This window comes from Pleurodeles waltl, chromosome 3_1, assembly GCF_031143425.1.
Source record: "Pleurodeles waltl isolate 20211129_DDA chromosome 3_1, aPleWal1.hap1.20221129, whole genome shotgun sequence".
NCBI classification, from domain to species: Eukaryota; Metazoa; Chordata; class Amphibia; order Caudata; family Salamandridae; genus Pleurodeles; species Pleurodeles waltl.
The window spans coordinates 1,828,165,339-1,828,184,038 of NC_090440.1; the positions used below are offsets into that span (position 1 = coordinate 1,828,165,339).

The 18,700-nt window shown below is 41.5% G+C and overlaps 1 protein-coding gene across 3 annotated transcripts in view; it reads right to left on the minus strand.

The window, feature by feature from the left end:
- Positions 1 to 18,700, minus strand: part of GLS (glutaminase) — a 607,111-nt gene that overhangs the window by 196,820 nt on the left and 391,591 nt on the right. The window contains exon 15 of one of the 3 annotated variants that reach the window (XM_069225887.1): positions 15,414 to 16,460. The exons of 1 other annotated variant lie outside the window; for it this stretch is intronic. In XM_069225887.1, coding sequence (XP_069081988.1) covers positions 16,305 to 16,460 — 156 coding nt within the window. In that variant the 3' untranslated portion in view covers positions 15,414 to 16,304. Of the gene's footprint in view, positions 1 to 15,413; positions 16,461 to 18,700 lie in introns of those variants that run through there. One more of the 3 variants, XM_069225888.1, reaches the window with a different exon arrangement.

Here is an 18,700-nt window from a genome sequence, read left to right on the forward strand (position 1 = left end):
TCTGAATAATAGGTCCATTGTTTTCCTTTCTAAAATGATTGTAACATACAATCGAAAAGGCAGTAAACTTTGATTTATCCAGTTAGTTATACTATACTATGGTAAGTTACTTAACACTACTAACTCTTTCTCTGGTGGATATTCCATCACCTTAGATTATCCCCCCAGGCACCAGAATGGATCCAGATAATTTTCAGCTATGCTTCTGTAAGCTGGCAGGTGATTTGAACTAGTGACGTAAAGTCTCTAGGGTCTTACTTGATTCTGGTCAAGTCCCAACTCCTTTTCAGGCAACAATCCTACCAGATTTTTTCAATTTACAGTTGTTTCTGTTATAAACAATAACATGAATGTCGTCCACCCTTAGCATTCATAGAACTGAGAGAGTGTCAAGTTATTCTGATAATGATCCAGAAATAACACCTGATGGTACAGGTTTTCCTGTCAGGATCATCAAGAAACATCCTTAAATAATTCCTCAAAGAGGAGTAGTTTAACTTGACATCCCCTTGTCTCCCATAATCTGAAAGATATGTCTAGAACCTTTTCTCTGGAGCCCATAATCTATGTATCACATTTCTGAAATTATGCCAGATGTTTTTATCTCTGATAATGTTTAGTATTTAAGGAACACCACTCAACCTCAAAGGTAAAGAGGTCCTGCTCCCCACATTTTCCTATATCCTACAAGATACCGCCCAAAGACTAGGTTATTGCCGGCATTCAGAAAAATGATGCATCTTGCCTGATGCTGATAGCAGCCAAGTACCTGAGGGAAGCTTTTACCACACCATGTATGCCTTTCACAAGGAATGCTTTTCCACAGATTTTTCAGTAACAACAAACTGAACTGTCAACAGGGTATGCAGTGTGCTGCTTTTCCCAGAGAAATGCTAGCCTCCATGTTACTCTACTACATGCTCTCCTAGGTAGCGCACAGAAGTAGGTTTTAGGGCGTTAGGCTTTTAGATTAATTTTTTACCATTATAGAAGAACAAGTCACTTCCCTTCGGTAATGCTTTATCTGATAGAGGCTGGCGGGAAAGAACATTTTCTTGCCAAAGGTGTCCAGCCCTTTGGTTACCCTATCTGGTGGAGTGGTAGGGAACACACCGGGATTAAACCTGGATGTAGAGGCTTGGACTACCAAGCTCTCCGGGAGAGGTGGGGTGGTGCTGAGTTAAGAAACTGGGATCCTCAGGGGCAGGGCAAAGGTGGCAGGCAGTTGGTCTATGCATATCCTGTGCAGGGCATGGACCAGGCCCCCAGTAAGACATCCGTAAGTTAAGAAGGGAAAATCCTGGCTAAAGCACCTCTGTCAAGATGTTTATCTTGACCGCACCGTCGCAAAATACACTCCCTCGTCCATAGCCACTGTAGGACGAGACCAGGCCAGTGTGGGGTGAGGTGTCTAACCCACTGCCCTCTGGCAATTCCTCATTTCCTCATGCCAGTTGTACTGTTCCTGCTATTTTTCAGGGAACTGGTAACCATAAGTGTAAATAGACCCCTCCCATTCGTCTCCCTCACTAGGCCTGTCAAATAAATAAGGCACTGGCTCCGTTCCGGTGAGCATGAACCAGTTCAGAGTCGGCGTCAGATGGTGCTTCTCCACTTTGGAGTCTGGAATAACAATGTGGGATGCCCCACCTATGTGCGTCGGGGGCATAGGGACTGGCGCATGGGACGAGGAAGGTGTTGGTCTTGCCGAAGCTGCTCCAGATCCAGCCAGGGATCTTTGGGGCTCGACTTACGCTGAGGGCAGATCCACCAGTGTTGATTCAGTGAGGGCCCCTCCAGGGCCTATTGGCCCAGAAAGTGCTCTAGAGTGGCTGGGCCACCCAAATATGAGGTGCTGGCATCATAAAAAGGCTTTAGCTGGGCAGGGGTAGCTCCAGCTCCAAGTAAAATTGGGGAATTGCAGAGCGTATCCGGTTTTAGGTGTGGGCCAGGAGGTCACACACTTCTGCGTCTCGTCAGAAGACTTCGATGGAAGCAGCAAAGTCTAATATCGCTTCAACTCTTGGGATTTTCTGTGTCTCTGGGACTTCCACGATTACTCGTTATGAAGACGAACTTCAGGAAGGGCTGAAATTCCACACAGATGGGACCTCGAGTGTCGCAGAGTCGAACAACATCAGGTGATGAGGAGCTTGAGGGATTACTTCTTCAGCACCTTGGGATGCATGGTGCAGCACTCCTCACAGGTATTGGTGTCGTGGTCCTGCTTCAGACATCACAAAAACACCAAGTGGGTTGTCTGTAACCGACATTTGCCTGTGACAGCACCCACATGGTTTGAAACCAGCCATTTTCTGTGACATCCTTCACACCAGGCGAAAAATCTCAAAAACATTAGACTGAATGTTGAAAAAAGCCAGTTAAAGCAGTAACTGAGGGGTAGCTCAGACTGGATCATTGTTATTTGGAACAGATAGGAAAGAACTGACATTAGCGCCCTGAGGTGGCACCTATATAGGTACTGCGCATGTCGCTTCCGGTGCGGATGGCACTGACTGCCACGTGGAGCTGAACAATGCCAACTACTGGTGCGCAGGAGTACTGCTCGAAAATCTTTTGGATCCAGTCTGATGCCATGCCTGGGGAATATTCTAAAGTAAGAAATCTGCAGCTAGAAGCCTCTATCAGATATGTTAATTTTATTCTTGTTATTTTCAATGTGGCTTCTTGCTGTTTTTATAATATCCTTTCTGATTATTTTAGGTGTAATTAGACACAGTTACGCCCTGTCTGTTCTTCTTAGTATTGTGAGTGTGATACTGTGAAGAGCGAAATAAGTTTACTGTTACTGCAGTGGCCCTGATCCCTTTTCTGACATTGTTAGTAACCCAAAAACAATGACTTCACTTCAACTATGTATTGAGTGAGGTTTTGCAGAACTACAATGACCTTTCTTTCACATTCAGTGCTGGTGAAATTGAACAGAGTTCACTTGGATCTCCCATGGGTGGGAAAGTAAACCTTTGAGAACTACAACAAGGTAGTATTTTACGCTGCAAAAGGATAGTTAATCCAACAAACATAGAAAGGCTGAAAGGGTTCACAAATAACCTTTTACAGTACCCACTGCAAGGTCTGGCTGGGAAAAAATAAAAGGATGTTCAACAATTTTCCTTGTAAGGGCTCAGTGTCCTGGCTTGTCCCAGCACCCAGTGCGAAAGGGTTTTGTTTTGGTTTCGTGAATGACACCTACCACTTGAGATGGCAAGCCTAATGCTGTCAATTGCTGTTTCTCAATCTCCACGCATGGAGGTGTAGTTTGCGATGGTTCAGATAGAGGGCCTTGCCTCACTGCACAGACAGGAGGCCCTCAAAGGCCCCAGGATGCCCAAAGTGGTAACCTGCTCGGAGGGCAGATGCTCATGCACAGGCATCCAGGTACCTTAACTCCTGGACCAATTTGAGGCAATTAAGATTACTCAGGCCCTGTTGTTTCTGAGCTCCTTCAGAAGACAGGGCAGAAGATGCAGCATCTACCAATGAGTGCTCTCACAGATACTCAAAAGCACAAAACTGTTGACACTACATGTTCTTGACAGTGGCAAATAAATCTAGCTAGGGCTCTCTTCATTGACAGAATATACCCTGAAGATGTCACTTATGATATGCTAGAAGATCTCTACTCAGTTTGGCCGTACTGGAAGATGGATACAATTGTATATATGTATACACACACACACACACACACACACACACACACACACACACAAAATCCTCTTTGCAGCACATGTGATATTGGTGCAACTTGTGGGTTTGAAGACCCCACACAAGCTTGCAAATTATTGAGCATCCAGTAGTGAGGATATCGCACTAAAGTGTTTCATGCAACAATGTGTTTATTCATGTAGTGCAACCAAACACATACATGGTTTGTGTGGATATACACAGAGAAAGTGTTACACCGTAACCATCTGTCCATAGCATGTGTGGCTGTAGGTTCACATACTCTGCATACTCCTGCCATCTAGTGTTGGGCCTGGATGTTTACGACGTACTTTTCTTCAAAGTCGTCTGAGTCACAAGACCTCCACCGTGGGCCACAATGTGCCAGTACACTGGCTCTAATTCAGTGTTTCCCCTCAGTGGGCGAGTAGTTTAAGTGGTGTAAGTGGAGTACTGTGTTGAAGACAAAGTGTGTTGGGTATAATAAAGGGAGAAAAAAGACACAGAATCATCTGTCACTATCCATGGCGTCCAGTGTGGATGGTGGCCATATATGAATGTTCAGCACTACAAACTACGAACATATGGTTGCAGGGTAATTAACATTTTCTGTTCGTAGCATGTGTTGCTGTAGATACACATGCTCAGCTCAGACTATAAAGCAGTCCCTCACCAAAGAAATGGCTAGCAAGCAGATGATGCAGATGTGTGAAAATCTGTTCTGAGGATAGCTTGGCCTAATAAAGAATGTTGACATGTTGGAACTTCTACACAATAATGCTTGGTGATGGTGGGTGCCATTGACTAAGTAGCAGCCTTGCAGGTATTCATTGTATGGGTGTTACCTTGAAAAAAGGTTGCACCCTTTCTTTTGCATGTAGAGCGGGCTCTAGGGGACACTGGGATTGTGTGTTTGGCATTGACATAGCAAATTTGGATGAACTTAACTTTCCACATCATAATGTCAGCTTCAGAGATGATGCAGTCAAATGTGGGGTTTGGCAAAGGCCACAAAAAGTTGATAAGACTTTCTAACTGGTTTGGTTCTATCAATGTAATAGGAGAGACCTCAACAGCTAGAGTGTAAAGGGTCCTTCCCGCTACAGACCCTGCTGTGGGAAGAAGATGATCAGCTCAATGGTGTGGTTCATATGAAAAGGTGAAACAACCTTGGGCAAGAATTTGAGATTGGTCCCAAGAATTATCCCACCTTTGCTACACTTTATAAATGGTTACTGTACTGTTAAGACCTTGGGGCTCACTAATGCTGCTCAGTGAGTGAATCCAATTAGGAAAGCCACCTTCCAGAACAAGATCTATAGGTCAAATAAGTTCATGAGCTAAATTGGAGGGCCCGTGAGTCATGTGATGACCACAATGAAGTTGCACAGAGATGAAGGAAGTGTGGAGTTATTACCCTATTTGAAGTCTAAATGAAGGCCTTGTGACTGGAACATTAAAAAGAGACGAGTGGTGTCTGTTTAGAAGGTACCCCACAACTTAGGTCAAGTATAAGCATAGAGAAATGTGGCCTATTCCGATGGCCAGCAGCACCAGGTAGTTTACATGACGTCCCTGGTCCTGACGGGTCCAGGTGCTTTGGACAGTTATCTCACAGATGTGAGTTTCTCACCCTACGAGAGATGTAATGGTCACCTGAAGAAGGGAGTCAGGAAAGAGCCTGCCCAACAAAAGATTGGTTCTATTCCACCAAAGCAGAGAGTTCTGAGCCCTGGTTGTTACCAACACTAGATCCTCCCAAAGACTTTCCACCTGTGCCTACTGCCCCCAGAGGCACTTGTGTAGCGGATGCCATCATTCCCAACAATTTTATGACAGTGCGAACAGTGGTGAAACGATGTGTCTGAAAAAGAGGGAGCACTTTTGCAATACCAGCACCCTCTGTTCATTGGAGGTATGCTTTGCCTGTTACTGCATTTAAAACTGAGCTGAGGAAGAACTATAACAGCTGCAGCTGAAGAGGTTACTTTTTTGAACTGATGGTAAAACCCAAGCTCTGAAGTAGGGACACTGCTGTTTGAATCTGTGCTAGGTATTGTTGTTTGCTGTGGCTCTTGATCTGACAGTTGTTTAAGTATGGAAAGATGTGTATCACATTTCAGAGCTGGTGTGCTGCTACTATGGCTAGGCACTTTATTAAGACCCTCTGTGCTGTAGTGACATCGAAAGATAAAACCTCATACTTGTAGTGCTGACAACTCACTATAAACCAAAGGTACTGTTAATGCACTGAGTGGATCAGGATGTTAAAGTATGCATCTTTGAGATCTAGGGCTGACATGAAGTTGCCTTGGCACAGCAGCAGGATTATGTTTGGTAAAGTGACCACATAAGAGCACTTAGAGAGGATGAACTTCAATTTTCACAGGTAGACATTTGGCCAGAGCAAACTGTCCTTTTAGGGAATCAAAAAAAACAGGTAGTACACCCCTGCTCCACACTGGTATAATCGTAGTGGTTTTATGGCGTCCTTTTCCAAGAGCACTTCAACCTCTTCCTCCAGAAAGCGAAGGTGGTCTCAACTAAGCACATGAAGGTGGGGTGGCATGTTGGGAGGGACTGTGTGGAATTTGGGGCATAATGGAGGGAGTCTTTGGGTCTGAGGTGATGTTTACCAACTGAGTAAGGAGGTGCCTCATTCTTCCCCATAAAGTATACAAAAATGCTTGAATTAATCTCACCCACTGATAATTACTCAGGGTTGAATCTCAATCCACCCAGCAATCCAGGACCGGTTTTGCTCTTGTTATGTGCTCATCAGCCAGGTACAGCTTGGTTCCAGAGACACGGTGTGCACAGGGCTTAGGTCTGGGCATACCCATCCCACTTAGGATGACACACTAACGTATACAAAAAGTGGTGGGTGGAATGATTGAATTAATCTCAGCCACCTATAATTACACTGGCCCACATGCCAGTTCATCAGTGGCTGAGATTAATTCAAGCATTCCATTCATCACCTTGTCTTTGCATTCTTTCTTCCCCCAAAGGTGTGACATGGTCAGGGGAAAGGAACGGAGAGTCGCTGTTTGCCAGCGGAGGCCCACTTGCTGAGTCACCATTGAACTTCTCAAGTTCATTTGCCCTATAGGGCCCTCTTTGGAATGTCTTGGGTTGCTAGGGGTTCTGAAGGAATTGTTGGTGCTGTTGGCACAGGAGTTTCTAGCCTGAGGCTGCACGTTTTTCCCCAACCCTGCTTGGCTGCCTGAAAAAACAGGTCTGGGACTGGCGAATTGAAAGGCACCCTTGGATTTGGTAATATTTGTATCCTTCTTGGTCTTTTCAAGCACCTAGTTGACATTAAAAGATATGTTCCAGAGACACTGCTGCATCTCAGGCCTAAACCCTGACACCCTAAACCAGGCATGGCGCGCAGGAGGTGCTAATATTTATACCTCTAGCGGCCATATCCAGCACAGAGGGTACATCTACTATTAGCAGTGCTGACATTTTTCCCCTCTGCCACCAACTCCTGCCACAAGTTTATGATGGGCCTTTAGTAGGTACTTTAAGAGGTCCTCCATTCCCTCTCAGTGGAATTGGTCATACCTGGAGAGGAGACCCACCAAGTTTGCAATGTGCCATTGAGTGACTGCCCCACACACTATCCACTTCCCAGCTGCATCAGTCCATTTAGCCTATGCTCAAGCCCTTTTACAGGCTGTGTGAACAACCAGGGAGTCAGGGGGTAATCTGTATATGAACAAAAGCTGCACTGTTAGGGGCAGATATATAGTTCTTCTTGGGGTTATCTTGGGAGTATACCACGTAGTCCTCTGAAGACTTCACCTCCCACCTAGGGCCTAAACGTATTGTCTTAAGTGGCCTGTGGGTAGTACAGACTGCCCAGCTCTTAGTCAGTGTCCTGTGGGTCTGGGGGAGAAAAATGTGGAAGTAGTGGTGTTATAGGAGGAGGTGTGTGTGGCACTGGTGGTAATGGTGTAGGATCAGCAACTAAATGCCTGACCCTTTTGAGACTTTGTGATCTGGAAGGGTAGAGTCCTAATTCCTCCTTGAAGGACAGACAGCATTTTTTAATGATCCAGATGAGCCCTGAAGCCAGAGGTTTGGCAATAATTTTGCCTATGTCCGGTGGATAGAAAACTTCTTTTGATTTGCATCCAGGACCCCTCCCTAACAGCTTATCAAAGGCTGCCCTTTTGGGTGTCTTACTTCAGCTCGAGGGATGTGCCAGTGCCGGTTTTATTGCTGCCAGTGGAAACGCTTTTGGCAACGGTTTCACCTCTGAATGTGGCTTTTCGGAGCCTTGCGCCGAGGCAACGTCTAAGCATGGTGCAGTTCAGTGCATGGCTGTTCCCAGACATCCACCCAGTCTCTCAAATCCAGGGGTCGCAGTCAGAAGAGCAGAACCTAAGGTTCTGTTATTTGCAGCTCGACTCAGGGGTTGATACCCGAATCCAGTGGAAGCTGTGCTTTGCCTCTGTCAACAGGCGTTTTGGGCCTCAAGACTGACCCTGCGGCAGAGAGGAAGCATTTGAAGTCGACTGGGTCTTCGGCACAGATACCGGGATGTGTTTTGCTGCTGGCTCGAGGAAATCTACCTCGTGTTTGACGTCTGAGCCCTTGGAGAAGATGGCTCCTGGACTTTCTTCAGTCTGTCATGACGGGATGCTAAAGGGCACAGATTCCTCTTCCTCAGCACCTAGCAGATCTTTGGCTCATAAATGCTGGGCATCTCTGATATGGCTTGCCTTTGCACCCTGTGGTGGGCCTACCTTCTTTCAATCTGGTACCTTAGGATTTTCTTGTAGAGGAAGGGGAGGCAAGCTTTGCAGGAAATCTCCATATGGTCTGGAGAGAGGTAGAGGTTGGACACCTAGTGATAATACTTGGTGACATAGCCAAGGCAGAACTAGAAGGGTCTATGTTCCATATCCTTGCCTTAGGTGCATTCCTCAAGAACCATCCACATTGACGATACTAGTCAAAGATGATGTCTCAAGGTCACAGTGAGTCAAGGAGTACCAGAATGTGACCACGGGAATCAAAGTCCCCCACCTGATGCAGAAGAATGTTTTCATAATTGCAGTACCAATGTTTATGTTGCAGTGTTCGAAGGAGTGAGTCACTGCAATCAAGAAGGAAGAGCTGGTATTAAAACACATCCATATCAGAGCAGCCTTCCTGTATGTTTCAGTCAGATGGAGGTAGAAAACAAACAGAGGTGAAACCAGTGTGCTGGTGCATAATCTGCCAAGGGTGGAGTTACAACAAATCGTGAAAACCAGAATTACTTTGAAGAAAAACAAGTTGCAAAGTCTGGGCCTAACACTACATGGCAGGAGTATGAACGACAAGTGCATCTATGGCCACACACGCTTCGAACACACACACACACACACACACACATATATATAATACTTATTATGTAGGATCATGAATGTTTTAACAAGCCAAGCGAAATGTGGTCCGAAGACAAATCAAAAAAACAACGTGAGCTTAAAATAAATTTTATTGAACGATACAAAACGCATGCTGATGGACTAAGGACATAAAAATACAGGATAAATGGAACAGGATCAACATTAAACTACAAGAAATCAGGGAAACATAACACAAAAGAAAAAAGGTCAAAAACAAGTTACTTATGAAATGAAATGCTGACAAAAGAAGCAAACACTAACTTAAAAATGCTTGAATATCAAGAATCGGTAATGGCGTAGTACATACTGAATCTATAGCATCATCTTGTGCTTAATATTAAACATTTTTTTACATGTAACCATGAAATATTCATTATATTCTTGAAACATATTTGAAGAGAGCACAAACATTCAAACAGTGGAGAAAAAAATATCTGGCATACAGGAAAACTGGCAAGCGTTCTTATTCATTACTTTCAAACCTCAATGTCAAGAATACACTTTTAAAATACGTCTTAAATAAATCTTTAAGTGCAGAAAAATATATTTGTATTAATTTAAATAATGTGAAATCAATACAGATGTAAAGCTGATAGCACCCATTTAATACATTCATTGAGGTGTCATTTCTTGGGTGCCAAAACTATGTCTAAGTACATCCATAATTTATGAAATCATACAGAGCAACATCAAAGGGCCACACTGCAATTTGGCACTACCTGCTCTGCTCAGAAAAAAACGAAATACTACATTTGACTAAACTGATTATTTCATGCCTCAAATAAGCTTCGTTTAAAAAGTGCAATGATTGTAATGGCCACAAAAACAAGCTCATCTTGTTGCCGGATTTATAATGAATATATATATAATGACATTCATGTCGTAACGAGTTAATGTAATCTCACTATTATTCAGCAAAACAATCCATAAGCATCATAAATCTGGACAGTTTATTTCAATGTGAACCCATTGGTTTATGCATTGATGTGTCTACTGCAACACCTACCTAATACTGACGTTTATGGAGTTTTTTCCCGATTGGAGCAGAGATGAATAAATGGGAGACTCGTCTTTAGAGCAATACAGTAGTAAGACCTAGTGTCACAGCAAGATTGCCATGGGCCTTAACGTAAGCATGGAAACCTGGCATACTGCCCTCTAGTTATATAGCCATATATGTGTGAGTTCCCGTGCCACTGCACATGCTGCACTAATAATAGCCATGCGGCCAAAACTTTAAAAAAAATAAAAAAAATAAAAATACCCTTATGTGCGTGTATTATAATAATATAATTGTTTAGAAAACATGATTACCATACACACACTATAGCAAAACTGCTTTCACTTTCAGCAGAGGCTACTAAAAAAATGGTGCTTGATCAGAAAGCAAAGTGAAACACCATTAGAAATAAATACATTTTGCAAGTTTAGGAGAACATTTTACTTGCTAGACTAAACGCGATTTACTTGTAGGATCTTCAGTCTATAAAAGCGATTGGAAAATATTTTGGCGCAGAAAAGTATGATTCTTGTTAGGAGAGAGGAGATGTTGAGTTTCTGAAATACACCCCAGCAGTTTTCATGAAGTGCAGGTTAACTTTTTTTAATTGCGGGCTGTCGAACAGAATTAAGCACTAAATATGTAATTATTTCTACCTAATAACTTCATGGTACCGATTGACACACGGCCTCTGCGCTCTCCTTGCAAATCACAAGGCAAAGGAAGCTAGAAGTGCAAAACCTCACGACAGTTACTGCCTTTGCAAATGGTAAATATTAGCATCGGGAAAGTGGGCAATGACAGGCTGCTGCTAATTTTACGATCGTATTGGGGCAGTATTTCAAAACAGGTTTATTTTCTCAGAGTTGACCAGTATAATACAAGATTACAGACAAATACAGGAGTGGAAGAAAGTTGGTACTCATTACAACACCTTCTTCGTACGTCTGCTCAGGTCAAGTTTCGGCCTTTAAAATGGTGACAGAGGCTTTCATTGGCTTTCTTCAGGATCACTCAACCCCGAGTCTCCTACTAGTTTACTAGGTTCTATTTCCTAATTGGAAAGATGCCAGACATAACTCTTAGATTTAAATTTAGTACCTGATGATTCAAGGCAATCTTAAATGTTGTTTAGTAATGAAGAATGTAGACATTGATGAGGTATGAAGGCCCTCAATGCAAGAAGAGAGTCTGTACCAAACGCCGGTGTCACATGCTTCTCTTAACCTCGTGGTTAGACTACTGGGATACAAGGAGAGTGGCAGCTGAACCCACTTGGATGGACGGCACATATGACCATTTGGAAAAACAAGTGGCTGTCACCCTTCCATTGTGTGAGCCTTCTATTGGGGAGAAAAGGCCCAACATTTCCTGGTAATAACACATAGTAATGATTAAGGTGCTAAAGTATTACCTAATCCCCAAAATGGCTTTCGGAGAAAACTGGCTTAGTTTGGCGTTGGTGATATAACTGCGGGGCAGAGAACTATCCCTCGTACAGAATGAGTTGCAGAGGTCAATTTAGAATGTAGCAGCATGTGCATCGGCATCAAAAGACTTAGCTGAATTGTGAACTGCTATTGCTATCTCATGTCACGGGCAGGAAATCCTTGAAGTACGACTAAATGAACGCGAGATACAAACCTATGTTAATGTCACAAGAGATATTTTCAGGGCAATCCTAAACACTAAAATAGTGAACAAAAAGAAGTGTTCTATTCTGTTTTTTTTTTTTAAGTGGTTCATCTCTTGCTTTGCTTAAAGCACACCAAAAATATATTTAATGCATGATGAGATAAATATGTTGCCATGTTTTCCTCACTTACATACATTTCAGATTATATTATCTTGGAAATTATAGTCCAAAGGCTCTGAATATTGTTTTAGAAAACAGATGTATATCATGTGATCTATTCTAACATAACTCGTCCAATGCATGGGGACCCAGTATTTACAAAGAACCTGGTAATACGATAATCAACAAATAATGTTCCCATATGACTCATTTTAGCAGCATAAGATTCCCATAGTGGCCAGTTTTTGCATTTGTTTGTATTTTTATGGGTTCAAGTGATTAGGTTACCAATATAGATATTTTGAGGCATGCACATGTATTTTACACATACACAGCTGTCCGCTTGTGCGCCAGGCTGTTGGCCTTTCTTTTGAAGGATTCGCACAGAGCGCTCCAACTTCTGGGTCAGGATGAGAGTCTAACTGTTTTTACACTTCCTCATGCGTCAGTCATTTATTTGGACCTCTCTCTCCCTTTTTCTTGGGATGCTGTGAAGTTTTCTCCAGATAGCGCTGTGTTCGAGAAAACTTCCCACATGTTAAAGGTAAAAGTTTACATTAGACTGTTATTTATAGATTTATATCACCACAGATTTCTCGCTTTTTTTTCAATGGGCTGACGCTATTCTCTTGATATTTTTGTGCGCTAACAGTGAGCATCACATGCAGAGGATTGCAGTTAGATCCACATTCACTTTAGGCGTATGATGACATTAGGCTCACAAGGGTGGTTACTTTGCGTGCCAATGGTGTTCTCGTAAGTTTAGATGATAATGCCTATCCCGGTGGGTTTGCATACTACACACCGATACTTGAGCTACTACCCAACACAGTTGTGATGGTTTTGCAGTGTGCATGTAACGATTCAGAGCTTATTATCTCCCTTTCTCCTTTTAGTTCCATTGCCATTAAATGCTTGTTATTAAGCATGCAGAAAAGGGTGGACACGACTACAACGTTTTGGGTTGGGCATGTAATGACTCGGCGGCAATATAACTCCCATTCACCGCTGATCGCTGTTTGCTTTATCACACAGGCTGCATGTCCAAGTGCCATTATGGTGATTAATTTTTCCTGTTTTCCCACAAAGAAGTTATTTCACTGATGGGCCTCTTGATTTATTCTTCCTCTGGTTCTTTAATAAAAGTTTCTGGAGCGGGACATGTATCTGGGCTTAATAGAGCAGCCTTACCGGTTTGTGTTGTGTGGTAACGCTACAGCAAGGTGGGGAAATGGAATTTCCACCGAGCTCTCTCTCCACACTGTATTGGGCACTTTATGATATCTAGTTGGAATTTACACCATAGAGGCGAGTATCCGCCTTACACAGTCTGGGGAACATAGTAGAAGGTATATAAATGGGACATTCCCCAGTCTGACGGCTAGCAGTACTAAGGCGTGGGATCTTTGAGGATTTCGTCTTGATGCTATCATAAGGTGTTGAGATATTTCTTCCTCTTGGTCCCATTTATATGTGTTATGTCCCTTTGACTATTACGGGCCGCAGTGTAAGTGTAGTATAATATTACCATGAGGTTATGAGTTCTGACACCCCCTTTTTGATTATTTAATCTATAGGTGTACGTACAGGGTTATATCCCCAGTGCCTGTTGGACAGAACTTTAAACTATTGGGTGACAGCTGCCCTCCAAGCCTCTATGGTAGCTCTATGATCAGCAGAAGGAGCACTGTACTAACATCGGATGGATTTTCCATAGAAAAGCAGAAGAGACCCCATATGGCGAGGGCTAACATTCCCCTGGATGTATACATCGACAGGATTCAATATTATTAGGGCAACTGAGAGGAACGTTATGTAAATATTTAGGATTACGAACCGTAACATTGTATCTTCCTGTTTTTGTTCCCCTAGAGAATTAGTCTTTGGACTAACTACAGGAGAACTACCTGTATGAACCCCTTGATAGTGTAAGGTCAGTGGATGATTTGTAGAAAAGCAATTGGAACATCTGGAATAGAAGGTAGTACTAGTTTGGTCTACAAAGGGTTTTTATTTGCTTGGACACATGGGTGCTGTTCTGTTATCCTTTGTTTTCTGTACCTGTTGTTTCACATGCTGGAGGTCTGGAAGCATGTTGGTAAATTAGGGTTATATACTTAGACTGGGTGTTAGTTCTTTATGTATTAATTTGTTTTTGCTGTCTTATGGTTCGTTATATGTACTGCACACTTGGTGGCAGTGGTGATTTCCGTAATCTTTTATCCGAGAGATCGATTGGTATTCTATTAGTCGGTTTTAATATGAGCCCTGTGTTTTGTTTTCAGAGAGAGGCCCGAGGCCCCGTCATACAGAAAATTGGAGAATCTACCAGAGAACTTTCCACTTCATTTTGAAGTGTGGATACATCCTGATGACGGTGGTTCCCTAGTTGGAGGGGCACCGAAACGCTCATCGGTGCTACAGTTTTCTAAAAATACAGGATTTGTTTTAAATCGTGGGACCTATATATTTAAGTTAGCAATTTAAACAAGAAAAGAATGACTATGTACTAATACATCACATGAATTAATGTATGCTAGATTTAAATTATGGTATGTTATACTGGAATGATAATTTGATACTTTGTTTGAACAGTAAGGGATTTTTTTAAATAAGTGGATATTATGTCTGATGAAGTGTGTGTATGGGTATGAATGAGAGTTGAGTTTGATTAGGTTTGTGAGGTGTGATTGTTTGATGCATGGGGGTACATAATCACATTCTTGTAATCTTTATCAGATTGATTATTTTTTCTATTGTATATAGAACATTGTATATTGACGACTGTTTTTTGGTCTTGAGGAATATTTATGTATTATGAATATATTGATTTCAATGTATATAAAATAAAAAAGAATAACGATGATGTTTATGTATGTGCTCTAGGTATATTACATATATCATATATATATCATATTCATCATAATCGGGTGGCCTTGTGGTTCATGGGCTTTGTAGTTTCTAGATATAGACCAGAAGTTGTTTGGTCAGGCAAGGTCTGCTTGATTTCAGGGTAATATGCCCCCTGCCTCAGCTCACAGTGTGACATGTGACAATACTTATGTTTCTCTTGAAGGTTGCTACCAAGGTTCTTTCTGTAGTAATGAAGATCCCATATGATTCCTTGTAATGGGTTATAACGTTGAATTGTGTGGGTTTTCCCCTTATCATTCATTTTTGGACCATCCAAATCTGAATGTTGAGAGTGTCCGATTTTGTAAGTGATTCTTTGTCCAATCTAGGCATTAGCTTTTGTGTACATACTGTAAATATTGCCTATACTTTTTGTGTTAATAAGATTTTGTCTCACCTTTTAGCACTTGCACTGTACAGTAACTTGGAGCGCCTACTTTGAGTTAAGTGTCTTGATTTTTAGCTATGCTAAATATATAAAAGCGTAGATCACAGGGGAATTAATGGTGATTTCACATATGACAGTTTATGATTAGGCCAACTGTATTATTGAAATATCCCTGCAAATACGTAAATGAGCCATAGGGGAACATTGTTCTACTTCAACATAAGGCAATACCACCCATTCATCCAATATGACCCCTACTGATTACAGAGAAAATCAGAATGTGAAGCAAACAATGTATCCTCTGCCCTTGCCTCCAAGAATAATTGGTCATCATTCTATAATTACATTAAGACACTGTAGCTAATGCAGCATAAGTTCTAAATACTGAACAGTTAACCACTCTACACGCAACACAACTGTCACATGCCAATCAGTCATTTACCATTCTCAAAAGACAAAAGATTAGTTATACATCTGGTCAAGCAGATTCCATTGTCTATAGGAAGATATCAAGTTTTGCTTTAGCAATTCATTTTTAAAAAAGGTTAAAAAAAATAGAATTGCTCTTACCTCCAATTTTGTAATAAAACACTGATAGTCAAAACCAAATTCTCCTCTTCAGACACTTCAAGAATACTGAAAATAAGACTGTGATTTCCTCCTCTGGCTGACAAACATATGCACAAATAGGAGAACCTGACACATTGGACGAGGTGGACAAATTATTTCAGGTTGCCTTAATTAAAGATCTTAATATTTTAAATGTACATCCACTGAATAAATCAGAGTATCATGGTTATCAACACAACAGATCCAGCCTCTGATCCTGTTATAAACCTTTGCATCTAGGAGGGTGCTTTCAGGATACCGCTGGCATAATTTAAGGTATTCTTTAAAATATTTGTGGTCGGAGTTGTCCCACATATATCAAGAACTGCATTTCAAAGTTTCGCATTGATATGTTTCTTTGGTTAAAGGCCATAATGCAGTAACAGGAATCTACAAACAAACATACATGTCAGACAACACAAACCCATTTAAAATACTTGGAAAATATAAAACAAACTCCAGATGCTCAAGGGCACACAGAAGAAATTTCATATATTAGCACTCATTTCTTTAGTTCCTTTCTCCGAGACTTCCCATCCTATACACTACGGTAGTAGTGGTGGTATCCTCGTTTGATTCAGGTGACACTTTTTTCCATATGGTTTCTTTCAAAGCAAGCTCTTGCTGAAGGCTTTCATAGTCCATTGGTCCATAGGATTGCTGGTTCTTCAAGCAACATATATATATAATGTATTAGTGTATTTTAATGAAAAAAGGTTTATTCTTATTTATAGTGTTGAAGGATTGTTAAAACTATCTGCACCCAGCCCACAGGATATATTTATTTACAAAGACAAAATAACTTAAAACAATAATTTATTAAAATCTCTCTCTTGATATACGTATCTATACACACACACACATTTATAATCAAACCAGTGACCATAAAGAATCAGTCTGGACTCCAAAATATACCTCGAGAGAAGATCAGAGAAAAGTGCTTAATTAACTTACTGATAATGACCCAAAAGGTACTATTTTTACTTATTAATGTGGAAGGCAGGCAAACATCTGCAGTTCACACTATCAAAAGATCATTGTTACATGCCTACATTCTTTATGTAATAGGCAAGCCTAAATTATTTACAACATTAAACTTAATCACCAAAACTGTAGACAAATATGAAAAATAAAGAGACATATGCAAAAAAGAAGACAATTCAAACGCCTACTGCAATGCAAAGTTCCCAATAGCATACTCATTAAAATTTTTAACACTTATGGCCTGATTTTGAATTTAGAGATGTCCGCAGGCTAATACATTTAAAGTGTGTAGTGAGGCTCCGGCAACACGGCAGCGCTAAACTGCACACAATCATTTTCTTTCTTTATTTTCAAAAACAAAATCCCAAAGCAAGACTTTGTTTTTGAAAATAGAAATGAAAAACAATGACCCTCCAGCCTTGGGAGTCATTGAAAAGTTTTTACTTTTACACACCGCCATGTTTCTGGTGGCAGTCTGTAAAAATAAACACGGATCATGTGGCTGCCTTCGTCAGCCCTCTCTCAGGCCATGGGAGTGGTATGGAGGTCCCTCTATCTACATACTGAAGGTCCACCCGTCTATAAATCAAGGGGCTGGGAGGGGGTCCTTCAGTTTGGTGGTACTCTCTCCGGCAAACTCTAAATTGTGCCAATTTAAGTTGACAAAAGGCCTGTAAGGATTAAATGTCATTCGCCACAGCTAATGGTGAATCACACGCCTTCATATATGAGGCGTTTGTTATTGGAAGAATAGCAATTTTAAAAAATCTATTTACATTATAGCATATGCTAAAAACAGAAGTGTCTCAAAAGAGCTAAAGACTGCCTGTACTAAGTGCCTGTACTAATACTTAAGAAAGCCACATTAGGTATGGAGTTGTGAATGGCTCAGCACTACTTACAGGTGCTAGGAGGGACCCAAAAAGATGTTTCCCTGTTGTTCAGTGGTCATTTGGGACCTTGGTGGCTTGGTCCTCAGTACCATTATCCAAAGAAATCAATCCTCTGCTACCAGGAAGGAGACAGGAGGAGTAATCCCTCTTCCCAAGGGATATTTCATAATGCTACACTGAGCAGCATATGAAGCTCAGGGATGCTTCCCATCAATCCCATGAGTTCACAAGGCATTGGAGGCATTCTCTAACTCAACAACTAAGAGAAGCTGCTCAAGACATATTCCTTCATAATGGCAATGGGGAGCAGATTAGGTGTGGGTTGGAGAAGACTTGAGCGCAGTTACAATAGGTCAGGCTTTATCAGAGGTACAGCCTTTGAGGTAAGACTCAAGACAACAGCTGGACAGCAGATTCTACTGCTTGATGGTAAGCTAACTATGCAATGGGAGAAACATTCTACAACTTTATATGGAGGAAGAAACTATGCAATAGACACTAATGCATGATGTAGGGAGGGATGTACTCCTATCTGACTGGGGATGTCTACTGGATATGTGAGGCAATGTTATCATATGGTAACATTACTACATCACTGCAGAGCTAGAATACACTAGATAGATCAACCGTGTGTCTTATCTGCTGAAGAAAAGCAGGTTCCTACTCTGAATAACAGCTAAACGCAGATTGCCCTGCATAGGTGAAGTGGATTTTTCTATGGAGATGTCTGCTTGTGATTAAAAGTTTACTTTCACAATTCCCGTTAGGCATACAAGGAAAGTGACTCTACCCTTCCCCTCCTAACTTCTGTGAGGCAGAGCAGATTTATGATAACTTTTTCTTGCTTATTGTCTTTTATTCAAAAGTGTTCTTCAGTAGCCACAGCTGGTAATACACTAATTTTCGTACTTGAATACATAAAAACACATATATTGTATTTCTCTTAATCTAATTTTTACCATTTGTGTGGCATTTTACTTACTGAATTTTTCTTGAATTTTCTAAATTGGTTTTGAAATTTTATGTTAT